Source organism: Rhipicephalus microplus, unplaced genomic scaffold (assembly GCF_043290135.1).
Source record: "Rhipicephalus microplus isolate Deutch F79 unplaced genomic scaffold, USDA_Rmic scaffold_12, whole genome shotgun sequence".
NCBI classification, from domain to species: Eukaryota; Metazoa; Arthropoda; class Arachnida; order Ixodida; family Ixodidae; genus Rhipicephalus; species Rhipicephalus microplus.
In genome coordinates, this window is record NW_027464585.1 from 47508490 (window position 1) to 47528661 (window position 20172).

A 20172-nucleotide genomic window follows, 5' to 3' on the forward strand; every position below is an offset into this window, starting at 1 on the left:
AGAAAATACTTTTAAGATATGCTTGATGATCTCCACCTCCGTCACTGTGGAGTTGATGCGCCTGCAAAGGGCGACCACATCTTCATTGTAACTTTCACCGGCTTGTTGCGCTCTTCCTTGCAAGCACTGTTCAGCACGCAATTTCCGAAGTTCCGGCTGGCCGAAAATTTGAACCAAGGCGGCTTTAAAGGCTGATCAGGTAGGGAAGTCAGTGCTGTGGTTACGGAACCACAGTTTGGCTACGTCACTCAAGTAGAAGATGACGCTGGTAAGCTTGTGCGCATCATTCCTTTTGTTGTGTTTGCTTCCCAGATCGTCCTCGTCAAGCTCGCCTTCTGCATCTTTGTCCTCAACTGAAGAGAGGAGAGTTTCACTGCCAAAGAGGGCCACTCATCATTCGGGCTGCTCGTCATCATCCGGTGCCATGAAATCAACTGGGGGAAACGTACGCTGCAAAGTTCCAGGAGGACGGTAGTGTACCCAGCACCTCCACCAATTAAAATGAGGTGTTTTGGTGCAGCACCTCTTTAATAGACCGTATGGTTCGTTGCAGAAGGTCGGGGAGCAACAGCCGAGCATGTGCAAGTGCCACGATACACCAACCACGAAGGTAATCTTCTTGCCTGAGAGCGGTACCCTCTGCCCTTCAGAACTGCGCTCATTTTCATTACAGAAGCAACGATTGCGATGACGTGATTTCAATTTTTTTTTAACCGTCAGCTATTGACCTTGGAAAGCGAGAGGCGGACCTGTAACAAGGCGTAGCCGCTTTACTGTGGGCCTTCCAACCCCAAAGCTGCCGGCGATATGAAAACTGAATTCCGGCTGCTCTAACCAGGAAGCATGCTTTTAATAATAAGATGACTATAAATAAAAGCCTGCGAAAATATTTATTACGGACCCTAGCAATCTCGAGTTTGACATGGCAGGGTGTTATAGGAGCTTTTACCGCAACAGTGATTACAAACGCAGATGTGCTGGTGGAAGGAATTGCAAAAATAAGCTCCTGAATGAAGATCTATGAATAAGGTATATTACAGAAAAGTGTCAACACGTTTTTACCGCACACGTGTTCTTCTGTGGACTTGAAGCGCAGAAAATCAGACTGCGTGCGACGTCCACAAATAGACATGACACACATTCTAGTGCGTACGCGTGTAGTTGAAAGTGAAAATTGCTTTGATTACCGTATTTACTCGCATAATCATCGCACTTTTTTTTAACGGAAAACCGATGCAAAGTTAGGGGGTGCGAGAATTATACCACGAAAACTTTCCACGAAAACGTACAAAGCGAAAAAGAAAACGGAGTGGCCGCAAATCAGGATTCTCACGTCAGCAACTAACAGCAAGCTTTGAGAAGTACTAATTAAAGTTTATACCTCCACAATAAAAGCATAGGTTCAGTACAAGGCAAGATTTATTTGAGACACAAAAAGTGGAAGCAAATAGTTGAGAATTAGAATACCATACGCAAAGCTTGCGGGCGTTGCGGGCATAGCGGTAGCGTTCGTCACTCAACAGGAGCCCTCATAAGGTAAGCGTATTTTGTCAGTATTGGGCTGATGGTTACTTAACAGAATCGTCCGCAGTTTCTTTCTGAAGAAATAAAGTTTACCATCAATCCCAGTCTTATGCACACGGCAGGCCCAATGCGTCTTGGCGGCTTTCAGCTGCCGTCACCAGTAGCAAACACAAAACTCTTAGACTCCGAAGGGCCTACCGGCGGCCCTGTTGCCATTGTTTAGAGCATGATAAATCACTTTCAACTTGAAAGCAGTCGTGTAGCTTCAGTATCGCCCTATAACATGACAAGACTATCGCCATAACATTCAAAACACGCCGAAACATGCACTTGCCGCTTTGGCTTGGCTTTGCTTGGATTGAATCTCTGTGCAATAATAGTACGCTTGATGCTTAAGAGATGGCACCAGATGGCGCACGCTATAATTATCAATGCCTGGAACGAGCAGACGACAATAATGCGGCAATTTTTGGGGGTGCGATAATTACTCGAGGAAAAAAAATCATTTTTGTCGCCCGATGTGGGGTGTGTGAGAATTATGCGAATGCGAGGATCTTGCGAGTAAATACAGTACGTGCCACGCAACTTTTCAGACGAGCTATCAGTAGCGTTTCTAGAACAGACGATGCCGGCCGATGAATCGCCACCACAGTTTCACAATACAGATTGGAATAGGCGTCACGAGCCCCTGCGAACAGCGCCTTTCACCGTTGAGCGGACTTGTACAACAGAAGTTGCGCCGGCACCAAACTTAGTACGGCTTACTTAGTACGCATGCGTGACCACTGTTAATTCAGCGGAATAACCTTAGGCACGCGATTATGACTTTGGTGGCCCTGAGAACAAGATGCACATGTTTTGATGCACCGGCGTGGCTATTGCCGGTGATAGATGCTCCCAAATCAGACTTTGGCGCAGTTTGGCGCAATTTTTTTTAATATTATCAGGATGACGCAGTAAATCTGATTTGTCGCACTTTGGTGCAGTTGGCGCAGGAGTGGGATTACTGGATAATTATTGAGTTTCAACATCTCAAAACCATCATATAATTATGAGTGACACCGTTTAGCGGAGGACTCCAGAAACTTCGACCACCTGGGACTACGTGTCCCTAAATCTAAGCACATGGGCCTCAAGTATTGGTACTAAGTGGGTTCACATATATTTCTTCTTTGTGGGTGCGCCACAGTATGCTGTAAAAAGGAAGACCACAATCAGCACATGCTGTGCTTGTTTTCACACAAAAAAAAACGAAGCACTCTACAGCAACTGCCATGGAGTTATGCGGGTCTAACATAAAACAAACGAGAATGAGTTTGGGAATGCTGTAGGTCAAAATAATGACCTGATCGTGCTTCCTAATGATATTCATTACGTGAGGCAACACTCACTTGTTAGCACATAAATGCATGCGCATAATTTCTAACTTCATTTAAGACCTCGTTAATCTCCAGCAGCAGCGATGACTATGCTCATTCTGGACGAATGTAACAAGCTGAGCGACATCGTCCCAGTTTCCCAAGTACCAATAAAATTCGCCCACTGCCCGACAATGCAGGCCACAGCGCAACACCGTAGCGGACAACTCTGTTCAACTGCTCAGCACAATGCGCCTCAAGCGTCTGCACACATGCAGGCTGCTACCGGCGCGTGACTGCTGCCCTCACCGCATTATGGCCGCATCGCAATGCCATGTGCTACAAGTTTTTTCCTAAGTGGGGTGTGACACTGCTGCCAGCATAAGCTTACCTCGCCTTATTGCGCAGGTCCTCATGAGAACCTTGTTGATTCCGGTGCCTGGTTTCTACAATGCGAGCGAGCGGAGGCCTGCCATCGTCTTCATATTCGACAGATGTGTGCGATCCTATGGTGATGTCGTTTCTTTTGGTGAACGACAGGCAAGTGCCAAAGTTGGATTCTTTCAAGCATATGGCCTGGAAACCACCTTCATAAACTGATACAGCAGAGGCGAAGGCTCTACTAAAGCGTCATTTCGACAGACTGCTGCTGGAGCATGACACCGCTGCCGGCATGAGCTTACCTCGCCTATTTTTGCATGTTAATTAACAAAACCCTGAATCTTGTTACCAATGTTCAAATCGTTGTTTGATAGCAGTGTCGTGCCCTGACTGCCTATTTCAGTGTTTTGAATAAGCGTATGTGTTTGCGCGCATTCTGCTCTCGCGTCTTTGATGTATTGCTCTTGCTGCTCTCCCGTGATGTGGAACTAAACCCTGGCCCTGGTTCGGCTACAAGAAGTAAAAGCGATAGTGGTAGTCTTGAAGGCATTTATGAAATTGTAAGCCGGCTAAAACAGTGTCAGACACGTTTTTTCACTGAGCTAGAAAAACTAAAGAAACATCAGTCTGCTTTTGCTGCTTCCCTTCAGGAACTGCAGAGTAATGTTGCTGCTCTCCAGAGTGACTTTCTTACAGTGAAAAAAAGCTCATCTGAAAATCCACAGAAACTGGTTGAAGACGGAACGTCTCTTGAAGATAGCGGCAACAGGTCTCGCTGGAACAACCTGATAGTGTTTGGGCTGCCTGACCATGCAAATGAAAGCTGGCACAAGTCTGAGGAAAATGCAATCACATTTTTTAAGGAAGAGCTTAATCAGCCTGTCACAACAAAAGATATTGAATGTGCCCACAGATTAGGAAAGTACTGTGAGAGAAGGAACCGACGGATAATCATCTCATTTTCTAGATTTAAAGTTAAAGAACAAATTTCGTATTCCAGATCAAGGTTGAAGGATAAAGACTATGTAATTCGCAAGGATCTCGCTCCTGCTACTACTAGGCATGCACGCTTTAAGTTGACTGAATATGCTCAAGGTCTGAAACTCCCTTTCAAGCTACGCTTAGATAAACTTTATATGAGAAATAAAACTTTTGTATATGACACTGCAGAAGATATGGTGACTGAACTCAAAAGATAGCTACGTGGCAAGCAATTTGCTAATCAAAAAGCCGCAAGTGCGAATTCTAAACTTGTACTTCTTCGGAACTATATTTCTGGTAAACTGCCACAGCCTCAAAAAATAAAGTGGATGAATTTGCTGCTTTGTTGTCTACTACGCAATCTTCTATAGTAATTGGAACTGAATCTCGGTTACATGAATCCATTGCTAACTTTGAAGTCTTTCCTCCTGGTTACGATGTATACCAATCTGATAGGAACACACAAGGTGGCGGTGTTATACTTATCAATGAACCTCTTCAGAGTGGTGAACTGTCCGCTACTTTTCATCATTCAGAATCCGTTTGGTGCAAGGTCGGACTTAACAATAAAAATTGCTTTGCAGTTGGTTCCTTCTACCGATTCCCTAGCTCCAACAACCCAGAATCATTCGATGAGTTATCACAATTTTTAAATACAATAAACTGCGACTTTATTCTTGGAGGAAACTTCAATACACCTCTGGTTGCCTGGAATGATGGTAAACCTGTGTTCTCCGACTTAAGTTCACTGCTTTCTCAGAGTTTGTCACAACAAATTATCCGACTCGATTCATATCTGAGTGCAAGAGGCAAGGTCACTTTTCCGCCAGCACGCTGGCTTTTATTTTTGCTAACACTGAGATTGTGAGATTGTGTGTGAAAGAAAAGAAGAGATAAGTGAGTCCCGAAACTGCCTGCATCTGGTGCGACACCTCAACAGTAGCTCACAAGGGATGGGGGTAAGGAGGGATTAAAAGGATAGGATTAAAGGAATAGAGAGAGAGAAAGAGAAGCACACAGGGAAAGAGAAAGAGAAACGCGAAATAAAGAGAAAATAGGAAAGATGAAACACAATCACAGGAGTCCGAAGACAGGGCACCATTGGCGAGAGCTCTTGTCGGCAACAGGAGATGGCGTAGGGCTAATTCAGTCGGCCAGAGCTTCGCCGTCGTCAATTTAGAGGACCGGCGGCAGGAGGTGGCGTAGGACCAACCCAGTCGGCAAGAGCTGCGCTGTCGTTGGAGATCGCGAGGGCACAACTGGTCGGCATGGAATCCAGCGAGTGAGTCACCCTGAGTCGTTGCTAAATGATGTGGTTGTCATCCCAGGTATTAGTGACCATGACTGTGTCGCTGCCACTTACGCTAACACATCATTAGGATCAGTCCACAAACAACCTCGAAAAGTTTATTTTTATGAGCGAGGTGACAATGCCTCATTATCTTGAGAACTTAGTCTTTTCTACCCTGAATTCTGTGAAGTGGCCGAGTCAATCAACATTGATGAATTGTGTTCTGTATTTCATGATATATTGATAAATTAATTGAAGAATACATCCCTTCTAAACTCGTAACAAGTTGATGCCGCAATGACAAACCATGAGTAAACAAAAAAATTCGAACTTCAATTAGCAGGAAACGCTGCCTCTACACTGCATATTTAAAAAATCGCAGAGTGTGTCTGAAGAAATGCATGACATAGACTACAAAATAAAACGTATATTTAAAATAAAGAAGAAAAAATATGTTTCTTTGCTCAATGTAGCTCTCAAAAGTAATCCTGAAGAATTCTGGAAACTTATTAAATTAACAGTAAAAAGGTGAATGTGATACCAAATATTTTATTTATGGAGATGCAGTGTTTGATGATTACGAAAAGGCTCGCTCTTTTAACTCCTATTTTAAATATGTGTTTTCCAACACGCATTTAAAAATAAAGTTTTTTCAAAAAATGAAGTTTTTTCATTCCATTCCGTTTTACAACACGTGCGATAATCAACTTCTTGTAATTCCAGATTTACCCTACAGGAATATGCCCATGGTCACTGTCACGTACAATGGTATTCTTAAGCTGCTTAGTAACCTGAAAAACAATTCAGCAGGAAGTCCTGATGGCGTACCAACCAAGGTAATAAAAGCATGTCATCATCATCATCATCAGCCTTGACTACGTCCACTGCAGGACAAAGGCCTCTCCCATGTTCCGCCAGTTAACTCGGTCCTATGCTTGCTACTGCCAATTTATACCCGCAAACTTCTTAACCTCATCTGCCCACCTAACCTTCTCTCTCCCCCTAACCCGCTTGCCTTCTCTGGGAATCCAGTTAGTTACCCTTAATGACCAGCGGTTATCCTGTCTACGCGCTACATGCCTGGCCCACATCCATTTCCTCTTCTTGATTTCAACTATAATATCCTTAACCCCCGTTTGTTCCCTAATCCACTCAGCTCTCTGCTTGTCTCTTAAGGTTATACCTACCATTTTTCTTTCCATTGCTCGCTGCGTCATCCTCAATTTAAGCTGAACCCTCTTTGTAAGTCTCCAGGTTTCTGCTCTGTAGCTAAGTACCGGCAAAATACAGCTGTTATATACTTTCCTCTTGAGGGATAGTGGCAATCTACTTGTCATAATTTGTGAGAGCTTGCCAAATGTGCTCCACCTCATTCTTATTCTTCTAGTTACTTCAATCTCATGGTTTGGCTTTGTGGTTATTACCTGTCATAAGTAGACATAGTCTTTTACAACTTGAAGTGGACTATTGCCTATCTCGAAGCGCTGCTCTCTTCCGAGGTTGTTGTACAATACTTTCGTTTTCTGCGGATTATTTTAAGACCCACCTTCATGCTCTTCTTGTCTAACTCCATAATCATGAGTTGCAGTTCGTCCCGAGTTACTCAGCAATGCAATGTCATCGGCGAAGCGCAGGTTACTAAGGTATTCTCCGATAACTCTTATGCCTTACTGTTCCCATTCTAGGCCTCTGAAAACCTTCTGTAAACACGTGGTAAATAGCATTGGGGAGATTGTATCCCCCTGCCTTACACCCTTCTTGATTGGTATTCTGTTGCTTTCTTTATGGAGCACTATGGTAGCAGTTGATCTCCTGTAGATTTCTTCCAGGATGATTATATATGCTTCATCGATGCCCTGATTCCGCAGTGTCTGCATGACTGCTGATATTCCTACAGAATCAAACGCCTTCTCGTAATCTATGAAGGCTATGTATAGTGGTTTGCTACACTCTGAGCATTTCTCTATTACCTGATTGATAGTATGAATGTGGTCGATTGTTGAGTAGCCTGTTTGAAATCCTGCTTGTTCCTTTGATTGATTGAATTCTAATGTTTTCTTAACTCTGTTAGCAATTACTTTTGTAGATAGCTTGTAGACTACAAAGAGCAAACTGATTGGCCTGTAATTCATCAAGTCCTTGTCATCTCCTTATTTATGTATTAAGATGATGTTAGCATTCTTCCAAGACTCTGGTACTCTTCCCGTCAGGAGACACCTCGTAAACAGGGTGGCTAGTTTTTCTAACACAATCTGTCCTCCATCTTTCAGTAGATCTGATGTTACCTGATCCTCGCCAGCGGCTTTGCCACTTTGCATGCTCTCCAAGGCTTTTCTCACTTCTTCTATCATTACTGGTGGGGTGTCATCTGGGTTACTGCTAGATCTTATAGTATTAAGGTCGTGGTTGTCCCGGCTACTGTACAGATCTCTGTAAAACTCCTCCACTATTTTAACTATTCTATTCATATAGGTAATTATTTTGCCTTTGTCCCTTAGTACATACATCCGATTTTTCCCTATCCCAAATTTCCTCTTCACTGCTTTAACGCTTCCTCCGTTTTTCAGAGCGTCTTCAATTCTCTCCATGTTATACTTTCTTACATCGGATACCTTACGCTTATTAATCAACTTCGAAAGCTCTGCCAGTGCTATTTTATCTGTTGTACTTGAGATTTTCATGCTTTGACGCTTCTTAATAACATTCTTCATTTCCTGGGAAAGCTTGCCAGTGTCCTGTCTAACTACCATGCCTCCAACTTCCACTGCACATTCCGTGATGATACTCGTCAGATTATCATTCAGTGTATCTACGCTAAGGTTGGTTTCCTAAATAAGAGGGGAGTACCTGTTCTGAAGTGAGACTCTGAATTCCTGTATTTTCCCTCTCACTGCTAGCTCATTAATTGGTTTTTGCATATCAGTTTCTGTCGTACCTTCTTCAAGTTTAGGCGACTGTCCTCAGGAAATCGCTAATTTCTTAGTCGTCTTGTTCAATAAATTTCTACACAGTAGTTCTGTATCAACACAATATAAAACATTGCAGGAGCTGTTCCCATACATAAAAGTGGTCCCAAACATTCGATTCAAAACTATAGGTGAATTTCACTAACTTCTGTATGTTGTAAAACTTTAGAAAATATCATTTACAGTGCTGCCATGAAACCCCTCGAAAACAATGGTTTCTTTTCCCCTGCTCAACATGGTTTCGTCTCTGGCTTGTCCTGCACAACGCAGTTGGTTGAATTTTGCCATGATCTTTTTTACACCTATGATTCAGGATTTCAAGTTGATTGAATCTTTTAAGATTTTATAAAGGCCTTTGATACTGTTCCTCTTGATTTGTTATGGCATAAATTATCATCTCACTGTATTCATCCAGCAATAGTTGTGTGGATTGAAAATTAACTTTCCGGAAAAACACAGCATGTTATAATTATAGGCATTATGTCAACTAAAATAACAGTTACTTTAGACGTGCCACAAGAATCTTCTTTGGAACCTTTGTTATTTTTTATTTGTAATAATGATATTGTGCAGAGTCTTTATTGCAATGTCAGATTATATGCAAATGACTGCACCATTTATAGGAACATAATAAATGAACACCATGTCATTAGCCTACACAACGATTTAAACACAATTCAAACTTGGTGTTGCACATGGTGTATATTTTTGAATAGTGCTAAATGTCAATTTATATCTTTTACCCCGTAAACATTTGCCTGTGAGATTGAATTATCATTTGGACAACATATCACTTGGACGATATCGCATCCAAACCATGACATAGGTGCACCTTCTCTATACTTCTAGTGCTTGTTATAATGTCTGTGCTGTGTTCTCATGCAGTATCACTCGTTCGGATTTTTAGTCCTCAGTACTTGTCATAATTCAGGCATTTCTATATGTATAAATTTTGCTGTGCTTATATGTATAGTATTTTTCTTCGTGCTTTAAGACATCACTGCATTTCTGCCATTAGTTATTCTTATGTATAAGTTGCTATATATTTGTTACATTTCTTGTATCACCCATTTTGTATTCTTGCAAATTTGTTTATCGCAACAATTTTTCTCGATGTTTCCATATATTGTTCATTGTAATGTTCCCCACCTGGCTGGTCTTCAATTACCAGAGTATTTTCTAAATAAATAAAATAAAATAAATAAATCACTTTAACGGGTACAGCATTAAAAATACCTTGGCAGTCATTTTTCAGAAAATCTGTCATGGACTAGACATATTGAACACGTAACATTAAAATCTTCCCGAATGCTCAACCTCATTAGACGCATAGTACCCCGGAGCATTAAAGAATACTTTTATAATACAAACGTTAACCCATTACTCGAGCACGGTTGAGCGTATCCAGAATTGCGCAGCCAGGTTTGTCTCGGGTAATTACAACTATAAAAGCAGCATTTCATTAATTATTAAAGACAACCCTGACAGGGAAACCCTAGCCCAATGCTGCTTAGCAACGAAATTGGAGCTTTTTTCCCATATTTACTCTGATCTCACAGGTATTAACAAAAACTTGTACATTTTCCCCCTCACTTCATCTCTGCGCGTTGTGATCATGACTGTAAAGCACTTGAAACACGATGCCGCACAAATGTGTTTCAATAATCGTTTTTTCCTCACACCTTCTTGCTTTGGAACAGACTTCCTGGAGGTATAGCTGAATGCAAAACACCCTCCCAGTTCCAGACGTTCTTGCAATCAAATTTCCCGTGAGCTATAAACTAGCTGTTCCCTTGCTTTTGCTTGTGCTGTCTTTTCTTTTTTTTCTTTTCATCTTTTGGTGAGATTGGGCGTGAATTATGTGTCACCACTTTTTATTGTTGCACACACTGCTTTTTTATTAGCTCATTTTTTTACCTTTGTCTTTGTGTAAACATATTTTTTACATGATTATTTTTTTCTCGTGTTACCCCCTGTAATAATGCTCTCGTGGTGCTGCAGATACCGTCATTACTCGAATCTAACGTGCACCTTTTTTCTGGTTAAGCGAGTTCATAAATCGCATGCGCATTAAAATCGAGTACGGAAAAAAAAAATGAACACGGTCGTTCTATTGCCATCGGCATTCCGGAATGGCCGCCCCCTACGTGCGTCGGCCATTTCTGCCTATGTGTTTCCCATGTGCGGCACTTCGTACGTGTGCTGAGGAGTTCGTCATTTTGGTGTGCATTAGCATCGATGGCATGGAAGAGCCGACTCCAAAAACTCGACGAGTGCACCACGGTGCCGCTTTTAAAAGAAAAGTCATCGCGTGTGTCGAAACGGACGTAAATCGGGCTGCATCGTGGTCGTTCGGAGTTCCCGAAACGTGCGTGCGGGACTGGCGGAAACAAAAGCAGGAGATTGTCGACAGCAAAGCTTCACGCAAAGGCTTCAGTGGACCAGGGCAAGGTCGGTTTCCGCAAATTAAAGAGCTGCTCGGCGAGTATGTGCTTGAGCGGCACGGCGGCCCGTGGCGACAGAACTGCTCCAAGTGCGGGCTATGCAATTAGCCTTAGAAAAAGGTCTAATGCGGAGCCAGTTTAAAGCGAGCAGGTGCTGGCTAACTAACTTTACGAAGAGGAAAGGCTTTTCCCTCCGAAGGGGAACGAGCATATGCGAAAAGTTTTGCGGAGGAGTACAATGAAAAGCTTCACAGTTTTCAGATTGATTGATTGATTTGTGGGGTTTAACGTCCCAAAACCACCATATAATTATGAGAGACGCCGTAGTGGAGGGCTCTGGAAATTTCGACCACATGGGGTTCTTTAACGTGCACTCAAATCTGAGTACACGGGCCTACAACGTTTCCGCCTCCATCGGAAATGCAGCCGCCACAGCCGGGATTTGATCCCGCAACCTGCGGGTCAGTCACAGTTTTCATAGGTTCGTCCTAAACTTGCGGCACAACAACGGCTACCTGCTTGGGCAAATCGGAAATGCCGATCAGACGCCTCTTTAGTTCGACATGCCTGGCACCACAACTGTCGAGAAAAAGGGGGCGAAGCAAGTTCGCGTGCTGACATTGGTCCACGGTAAAACTACAGTGACGGCAATGCTCTGTTACACATCATATGGGCACAAGCTTCGCCGTACCTCATGTTTAAATGAAAGATGCTCCCGAAAGGAGTAGTTTTTTCGAGTGGCTTGATCGTGCGGGCCAGCGAGAAAAATGGGTGCGCATTGCAATCGATGTCTTAACGTTTTTTTTTTCGTCGTGGAAATCGGGTGCGTGTTACAATCGAGGGCGCGGTAGAATCGAGTAAATACGGTACTTGCATAAAACAAAAGACTGTACAGGCTACAATGCATCAACCAGATGGTGCCATGCAGTAAAAACAGCAAAAGTATCATTGTTCAAAATCATTGAGAAAGCACAGTTGATTTAAAAAGCTCATCAGTTCTACAAGAGGCTCAAATGAAGCTTCTTCACAAATCAATGTAGGATATAAAGGTAGCAAGTAGCACAGTTTGCAGAAATCTTCACATCATTGATTTCGATGTACGGGCACGCACTTAAAATTTGCTTTACCTGTGATCGTTCTAGCTTGTTTGTGACATCATGACTGTGTTTCCTTTGCAAGTGTGTAATTGTGCATAATGTGTATGTGCCCTTACCTGAAGTCTGGCAATACTTCCATGTGAGCATTACTTCTATGAAGCATTCTTGGCCTAAGCACATCTCCACATTCTCCGAGCACAAAATCAAGGAAGCGTGGCTTCTCGTCTTCAGCTGTATTAGATTGTCACTGCCATTTATGATTTACCGTAAAATTCTAGGCAAGTATTTTCACGTTTGCCGCAGTGGAGCACTGCTTATAATGCTCACCTGCTGACCCAAAAGTCGTGGGCTGAATCTCGGCCGCGGCAGTTGCATTTCGGTGGAGGCAAACTATCAATAGTGTAAATATACAATTGATAGTATTTATAGCAGTACAATTGACTGCCAACATTACTACTACCAACAGTACTACTGTCTGTACTGCTTTTGACAATCTTGAAAGTATAGTTCTTCTAAATGCGGAGCATTTCTTAGTCACACAATGTCGTGCTTATCACGCGCTCGATATTCAGTCAAGGGCGTCTTTACTGGCCTTTCCCTTGATGCTTTTCCTTCATTCAATAAATAAGAATAATAAAGATAATAACGACTGAGCATTTCCAAACCATACCCAATTATGCAACATTCATGCGATACCCTCACTATTCAGTCACGTATTTTATTTATTTATTTATTTATTTATTCATACTGTCGATCCCATCAGGGATCTTTACAGGAAGGGCATATTGAACTGTTACAATATGACAATACAAATATCGAATATGACAATACAAATATATTTACTCGAGTTCTCCCCATGAGAAGATGCGGGCGGCATTTTTTGAACAAACCTTTTCTGCCACTAAACTTTGATGGTCCTGAGGCATTATTGGCTCATATAGCTCCAAATGAACTGGAGATTGCAAATAGCTAAGAATAAAATGTGTAAAGACATTTTAATGTACAAAAAAAATGTACATGCAGTCACACACACGCATTCTATTGGATACTTTCATGCCCAATGTCTGGAGAATCCCTTGCCTCAACGTGGCACCCAGTCACAATCACTGCGATGACAGCAGTGTTATGCAAGTTCCAGCCTCCTCATGACAACACTACCATTTCTCCTTCTGCACTAGCGTGCCACATTGACCAAAATAAGCCAAACAAGTTAAGTGGCAGTTATTAAGATTTGTATTAGAGGCAGTTCTATTTAAAAGAACAATGACACCAAATTCTCATTGAAGAATTGTGCTATATGGGTCAATCATTGGGTGTTCTGCTGAAATTAAAGCATATTCAGTAGAGAACCTAATTTATAACAAGCATTTTTGTAAGCCCGCGAGTGGCCCAAAATTCTGACAACAGTGCTGCACCCACGAGCTGTGATATCCCAAACCACTTGTTTTGCAAGCATCTGTATCCGGTCGACGATATTATTTTGTGGTCAACTTCGCATGCGATGGAGCCATTGGAGCTTTCATATGCTCAGCATTGAAAATCGAACAATTTGCAGTGGCTGAAACTTAAGCTGGCGACTGAACTCCATGAAGAAAAAACGCCATGAAAAAATGGTAGTCACTGTCGGTGGGCGGAGTTTATAGCCGGCAATTTCCAGGGCCCATTTTGCAATGAAACAATCTTTTACTGTCCACTTTTCATACAGACCCTCCACTTGTCTTTCACTGGAAAATGAAGTTAGATGGGTGACTCTGTTCTTTTACGTGATTTTCATTTACTTAAGGGTCTATAGTAAAGTATAAGAAGAAATGGCACTCACCACAGCCTTCACAGCGGTTCGGACGAGGACACTTGCTAAGAGGCCCACCACTGTCCGTGCCGCAATAAATGCAAGCCCCACCAAAGTGGGACCCTCGACCGCGTACAGAGCACCATCCTGGAAACAAGGCAACACTGTCTTTACAAAACACAGTGTAAAACAGGTACAAACCAAAAAGTAAGAGCCAGGCAGAGTGGACGTTATGGTTTCAAGGCGCGACGACAGCCAGAGGGAGAGATTGCCACCTGGCGATTCATTGCCGTGATTGTCAATGTAGTACCGACTTTTGCGCCTGCTCGGTTGTTGCCAGAAGCCACGATAAATAGGTAAGATTATCAACTGAGGCCAAAAAAATAATTCAAGAAGGTAATAAGTGTTAGTGTGGCCTCCACTTCACTATTGCCTAAGCAGTTGCTTCACTTTGATGTGACTGTGCGTTGAGGACTTGTGCCAGCGATTGGTGTGTACAGTTTATACTGAGCTCATTTCAAAATAAACAGTGCTGTAAATGGCACTCTGTGTGTGTACTATCCCTCTGTTCATTGTCGATGTCATGCCTTACACTTAAAAGAAACCAAAAGGCCAGCAGAATGGAGTGGACACTTCTGGTCAACACAGAATGTTAGAGCCAAGAAAATGAGCCCATGACAGACATTGTAGGAAGTTTTCTTGGCATCGCTGCTGTTTTTAAAGATGAGAGTCTTTCTTGGGGACTTTCGACGTAAAAATTTGGTCTGTCTGTCTGTACATTGGTCTGTTTGTACACTCTTAACAGGACCAGGTATTTAAAACGGTCAATCCCATCCGCAGCTCCCACCAATGTTGCTCAAGATTTAGCGTTCATACTTGTGCAATTGTCAATAATAAGCAATTATTGCACAAGTCTGGGGCACCATAACAACACGTATATATTCTGCATGTGCATCTTTTGCTAGAAAATGCATACATAAGTAATTTTAAGGACCGTAGCGCTTATCATGCTGCGCTGACCATGCAACGCTTGCACGAAAAGGTGAGTGTTTCCAGCGCTTTGCTAAGACGCGATGGTGGTGGCACCTACTCGTCGCCTTGCATTCCTCACCTTATCACCTCTGAGACGGGCGTGCACACCCGTCTCAGAGCTGTTGTAGCCGGCGAGCAAGGCGACACTGAACTCAGTTGGTGGCGAAGGTTTAATGTGATAAGCAAGCGGCTCGCATGCCAATATATAAGTACAGGCACATGACGTAGCCTGTGACGTCAGTACGGCGCGTCATACGTTGGCTACTACGAGAGTCACACGTTTCGTTTTGCAACAAGACTGCCAGGTGGCACTCATGTCTCACGTGTGACGTGGTTTGATGCGCTCGTTCAGCTCCGCTGTACGCTCGAGACACTCTAACGCAGCGCCTCCAAAATACCATTCGCCGATCTTCTTGCGCAGAACATCACATTAATTCTTCACTCTCTCCACATGCAAGACTATCATCTTTTGACGACATTTACAGATTACATGCAGATGCGGGGCAAATTTTTATTCTTGCATTCTGTGGGGCATCCCAAGCTCTGGGAACAGACTGCAGTGTCAGCCGAAAAGAGCATTTATTTGCACTTTTAAAACAGCAAGGGTGCTAACCTAATTGGCACGCCAATGTAAGACACCACAGGATTGACGATGTTTCAGCGATGAACCAAGACAATAACCAAGCTTTCTGCCTGTGTAAACAAAACAGCGGAAAAAAAGTTTTAAAAAAAGAAGATAGTATGGAGCAGCGTGAAGCACAGATCTCAAGTGTGCCACGGGTGTTGCGTACAGCATTCCATTGTCATTGCGCAGTGCCTATGCACGACAGACAGAAAGATGTGTAAATATTAGAACAGGAAAGCATGTACTTGTAGCAACTGCATTTGGGCAGGGCAGGCAAACCCGGGCACAAGACAGAAGTCGAAACACTACAAATGCACAAAAAGGGTGGAAAGGCACAAAAACGTACCTCCATATGCCCATACAGTATGCAAACCAACGAATCTGGTATGCGTGTGGGTCTACGTGAAAGATAACTGTTGAGACATCTGATTTCATCTTTAGGCAAGTTAATTGACGGTAGTCTCATGCATGCCTTACCACTTCTGTATTATCAATACTCCATGCTTCAATCATCAGATGCATTTTGTCATTTTAAGCTGGTACGAAATTCTGCATTTATTAACTTTGGAGAGCTTTACACATTTGACAATGCAAAGAAAGATTAAAAGATGAGCTCCCGGTCAGCAATCTCTCATGTTCCAAAAATTTGCATGCCCTGCCTTTTAAAAATTACTACCTACTATGCAGTTTAGCAATATGTTATTCTAAGCTTTAAAACCTATTGCATACTGCTGCCAGGAGTGCGCCTGTGAAGCTCATTCCAGCAAAACCAGCAAACTTGCAAGTCGTCATGACCACACAACTTGAGAGGTAATAGAGGCTTAGCATAAAAAAATAAGTCATGCATCAGCTTCTTATCTACCACGTCACAGGTTGTATTTAAGTGGGTTGAGCGTAACTTTTCACATTTTTTGCTGCTGTTCACAGTGAGTAGGCACACCTCTGAGTGGAAACTGCCTGGTCGCAAGCGTGAGTGTTATTATTGTTCATTACAACTCACACCTTTCTTACTAGTCCTGGTAACCAACGCAACCTCTTTCGATTGCCAGTGTTGGTATACCGAAATACAGATGAAACTCTGTTAAAGAGGCACAATTTGAGAAAGTTTGTGATCTAACGAAGAAATTTCTATTTCCTAGAAGGTACCCATTTTCTAAAGGTGAAATGTTGCTGTCAACCTAAATTATCGAAATCCAATAAACAGCAGGAAGGGGAAGATAAAAAATGGCCCCGTATCTGCGTGCTTCGTTGCGAATATCGTCAAAAGAAGGCGAGAGCAATTCGCTTCCAGTGCTCGGTGGGACAAGCCGTACTCCTGGTCCCACCCATCACACTAGCATCCTGTCATAAATGCAATGAAGGTTTGTTTGAACAGATTTAGTTTCAAACACAGCATGCCAGTAGTGATAATGCGGTAAGAATTATCACTGCTGGCATGCTGTGCGTTCGTACCTTCATGACATGTCCGCAATGTTTTGGTCGCGTATGGTACTGTAGAGCATGACAGTTTTCAAAGAAGACCCATTTGTGAGATATGAATGTATTTTATTGCGTGGGAGGGTCAATGGGTGTGCACGTGTAATACTGGTGCGCCGAAGCAGATGCCTGCCGAAGTAAGCAGCACCGAGTCTTTGGCAGAGGGCCTTTTGTGCATAGCGTCACATTTTCAGCACAGCCTAAGAAACATTGGTGTTGTGTTCCCAGGTTAGACCACATGCCTTAGTTTTGTGTTGGCAACACTGATAGTTCTTTAGTACGCTATGACAATAAAGAGCAGCAGCAGAAACATATACGCCTGTTTTGGAGTGACAGAGTGTTTTGCTCCTGCAACCTAATATTGATGGTAAAGATGGGATCAGCGCCCAAATAACAGAAGAGCATCAGCGGTATCAAGTATTAGCACACGTGGGTGCATCCCCACAGATTCACCATCGGGGCAATCTGAATGAAGGACAACACCCCCCGCCGTTAAGTCTGATGGCTGTCGCCATGAAAAGCTACATCGAGCCATTCAATCAGTCTCAGACCGAGAAATGAGAGGTCTCAAAGATGCTATTTCTTTTTGGGACGCCCATGGTATAATGTACCCTCATGAGCAGTGCTCCGCCTTCCTGAGCCTACGTGATCCCGCGATGTCTCAATTAGCCAAAGCCCTGGAGGCACTGACACAGTTGAAAGACACAGCACTGCCAACAATATTGTCTGCCCTGAAAGAGCATCTTGCAATGAAACCACCCTACCTAGCCAGGCGTTACGATTTTCGTCACCACAACCAGGTACTGGGGGGAGTCTGCTGCCGGGTACCTTGCAGCCTTGTGCAGCACAGCACTGCAATTTCACGGCCCTCAACACTGCGCTGCTGGACCGTGTCATATTCAACCTTCACAACAAGAAGGTAGAGACGACTGTTAGCAAAAACGGAGGCTACCCTAGCCAGCGCCATGAACGAGGCCATTACAGCAGAGGTTGTGGATTGGGAGGCCAACCCTCTGCTGCGAACAGGCACTGCAACAGTTCGAATAGAGCCAGTGTCCCAAGGAACAACAGGAGACAAGGACGAAGGGCATAATGCCATGGAGGAGGTTGTCTTGCAGTTACTAGATTTTTCCGGTGCTCGGTGGGACCAAGTCAGACTTCGGGGTGAACCCTGCGCTGGTTGTGGCGGTCCGCACCAGCGCTGTTTCTGTTATTTTTGGTATGCATAGCACCGAAATTGTACAAAAACAGGACACATTGCCAAAGTATGTCATTGCCAAAGTATGTCATTCTTGAGAGCTGCCCGACCAACAAGAAAACTAGAAAAATGAAAGAGGAGGCAATTCAAGAGCGCCTCGCGCGAAAACATCTCATACTGCGATGACGGTGCATCCACGTCCACTCATGTGCTGCCAGAGCATGCCAAGAAGGTGTATGCCAACGTTAATATCGAGGGCACAGCCGGCCAAATGGAAGTCAACTCGGGCTTATCATTCTTGCATATTTCCAATGTCACAGCTATAACAATTTTTTCGAACAGATGACTACCAAAGCTGCAGCCGCTGGATACTATAATGAGGGACCACAACTGGATTGCTGTGCACAATATCACCACAGTCAGAGTGACAATCAACCCTTCCAGCAGACAACTGGAACTGGTGATCATTAAGGGCAAGTGCCCCAGCATCTGGATTGGTTCACACCATTAGGCATTTGTATCACCGGGGTGCAACATGCCAACCAGCCGAATAATCTGTGCAAGACGTAGTTGGACGATTCGTTTCTGTTTTCGACGGGGTGTTGGGTTGTAACTGTGGGCCACAGGTGAAGTTCACTTTAAACTTGGATGTTGCACTGGTCTGTCTAAAGGCTCGGAGAGTATCATTTGAACTCTGCCCCAAAATCAATGTTGAGCTGGATGTAAGCTCATACAACTAAATTCTCAAACCTGTTGACCACGCCCCTTAGAAAACGCCTGTCATAACTCCTTTGAAGGTCAATGGGGATATACACGTTTGTGCTGGCTACAAGTGCACTACTAATCAGGTCCTATATTCCTGTGCCGGTAACCAGCCATCGTCTTGCATCCCTAGTACAGGGAACAGCCTTAACAAAACTAGACTTGGCCCAGGCATACCAGCAACTGCCAGTGATAGAGGAAGCTGCGGACACACAAACCACAGTGACACAATGGGGCATCATAATATATGATAGCACAGACAAAGGACATGGAAAAGAGAAGGTACATTCAAGACAATACAGTGCCAACCTTCAACAACAGTTTATTACTCGCAGATCCCGCTAGTATATGTATTCCACAATGTCATACTCCCATGTGTATAGCTCTCAAAACCATAAATTGTAACTTACACACATACATAAACACTTGACAACACTGTATTGCTCGCATTTTCTTTTTCCTAGTGTGTAACCAAAACCGTTCGTTGCGAATACAAGTAATCGAGTTCCTTACTTGGCAACATCACTGACGGACTGCTTACACAAGCGTCACCAAGCGCTGAAATTTTGCCAGGCTCCCTTATCTACCGCATCATCTCGCACCTACTCCTACTAACGATAACTGTTTCTTTAAATCTAGGTGTGGACTAGGCTTGTGCAAATATCCGAATGCTTCAAATATTTAAACGAACAACGGAGTATATTAGTTCGCAAGTGACATCCTGTAGAAGTTGTTTCACTGCAGTGAAGTGGTGCTGACCCCTGAAAACACATATCCAGGAAAAATTTGCACTGCCGCCAAACCCCCTTTCAAGGTTAAATTAATATAGGTATTACTCTCAAATCGATTCACTTTTTACTTTAAAAGCTTGCTATACCGACTTATGTGCCCTAAGTATAGCAAATATTAAAATCAAACTTATTTTACTCACTTGCGGTCTACCGAAAGTCGAATCCTGCTACTATTCAAGGTTGCTTCCACTTCCTTTGATGCAAAAAATGGCATGTACACAGGCTCTGTTTAAATTTAAAAAAAAATATATTGTGCAGGTTAATTCGGTTATGACAAATATGCCCTCTTTTGTTTTCAATAAGTCATATAATAAATATATATATACCATTCCAATTCGCTTCAAACCTGAAATTCCCTATTCACACAAGCCTAGTGTGCACTTACATCTATGGCAATGAAGGGAGAGAAAAACATCATTATTGTGCTCACACAATACCAGCCTGTGCGATATAGCAC

The 20172-nt window shown here is 43.2% G+C and overlaps 1 protein-coding gene across 8 annotated transcripts in view; it reads right to left on the bottom strand.

Moving 5' to 3' along the window:
* The window catches only part of LOC119168190 (sphingosine-1-phosphate phosphatase 2), a 325637-nt gene that overhangs the window by 108525 nt on the left and 196940 nt on the right, over window positions 1-20172 (bottom strand). For 7 of the 8 annotated variants that reach the window (XR_012888520.1, XR_012888521.1, XM_075882538.1 and 4 more), the window contains one exon: window positions 13862-13978. Coding sequence is in view for 5 of the 8 variants with exons in the window: in XM_075882538.1 (XP_075738653.1) it covers window positions 13862-13978 (117 nt within the window). In the remaining 3 variants the exon portion in view is untranslated. Of the gene's footprint in view, window positions 1-13861; window positions 13979-15476; window positions 15557-20172 lie in introns of all 8 variants that reach the window. The other variant, XR_012888522.1, reaches the window with a different exon arrangement.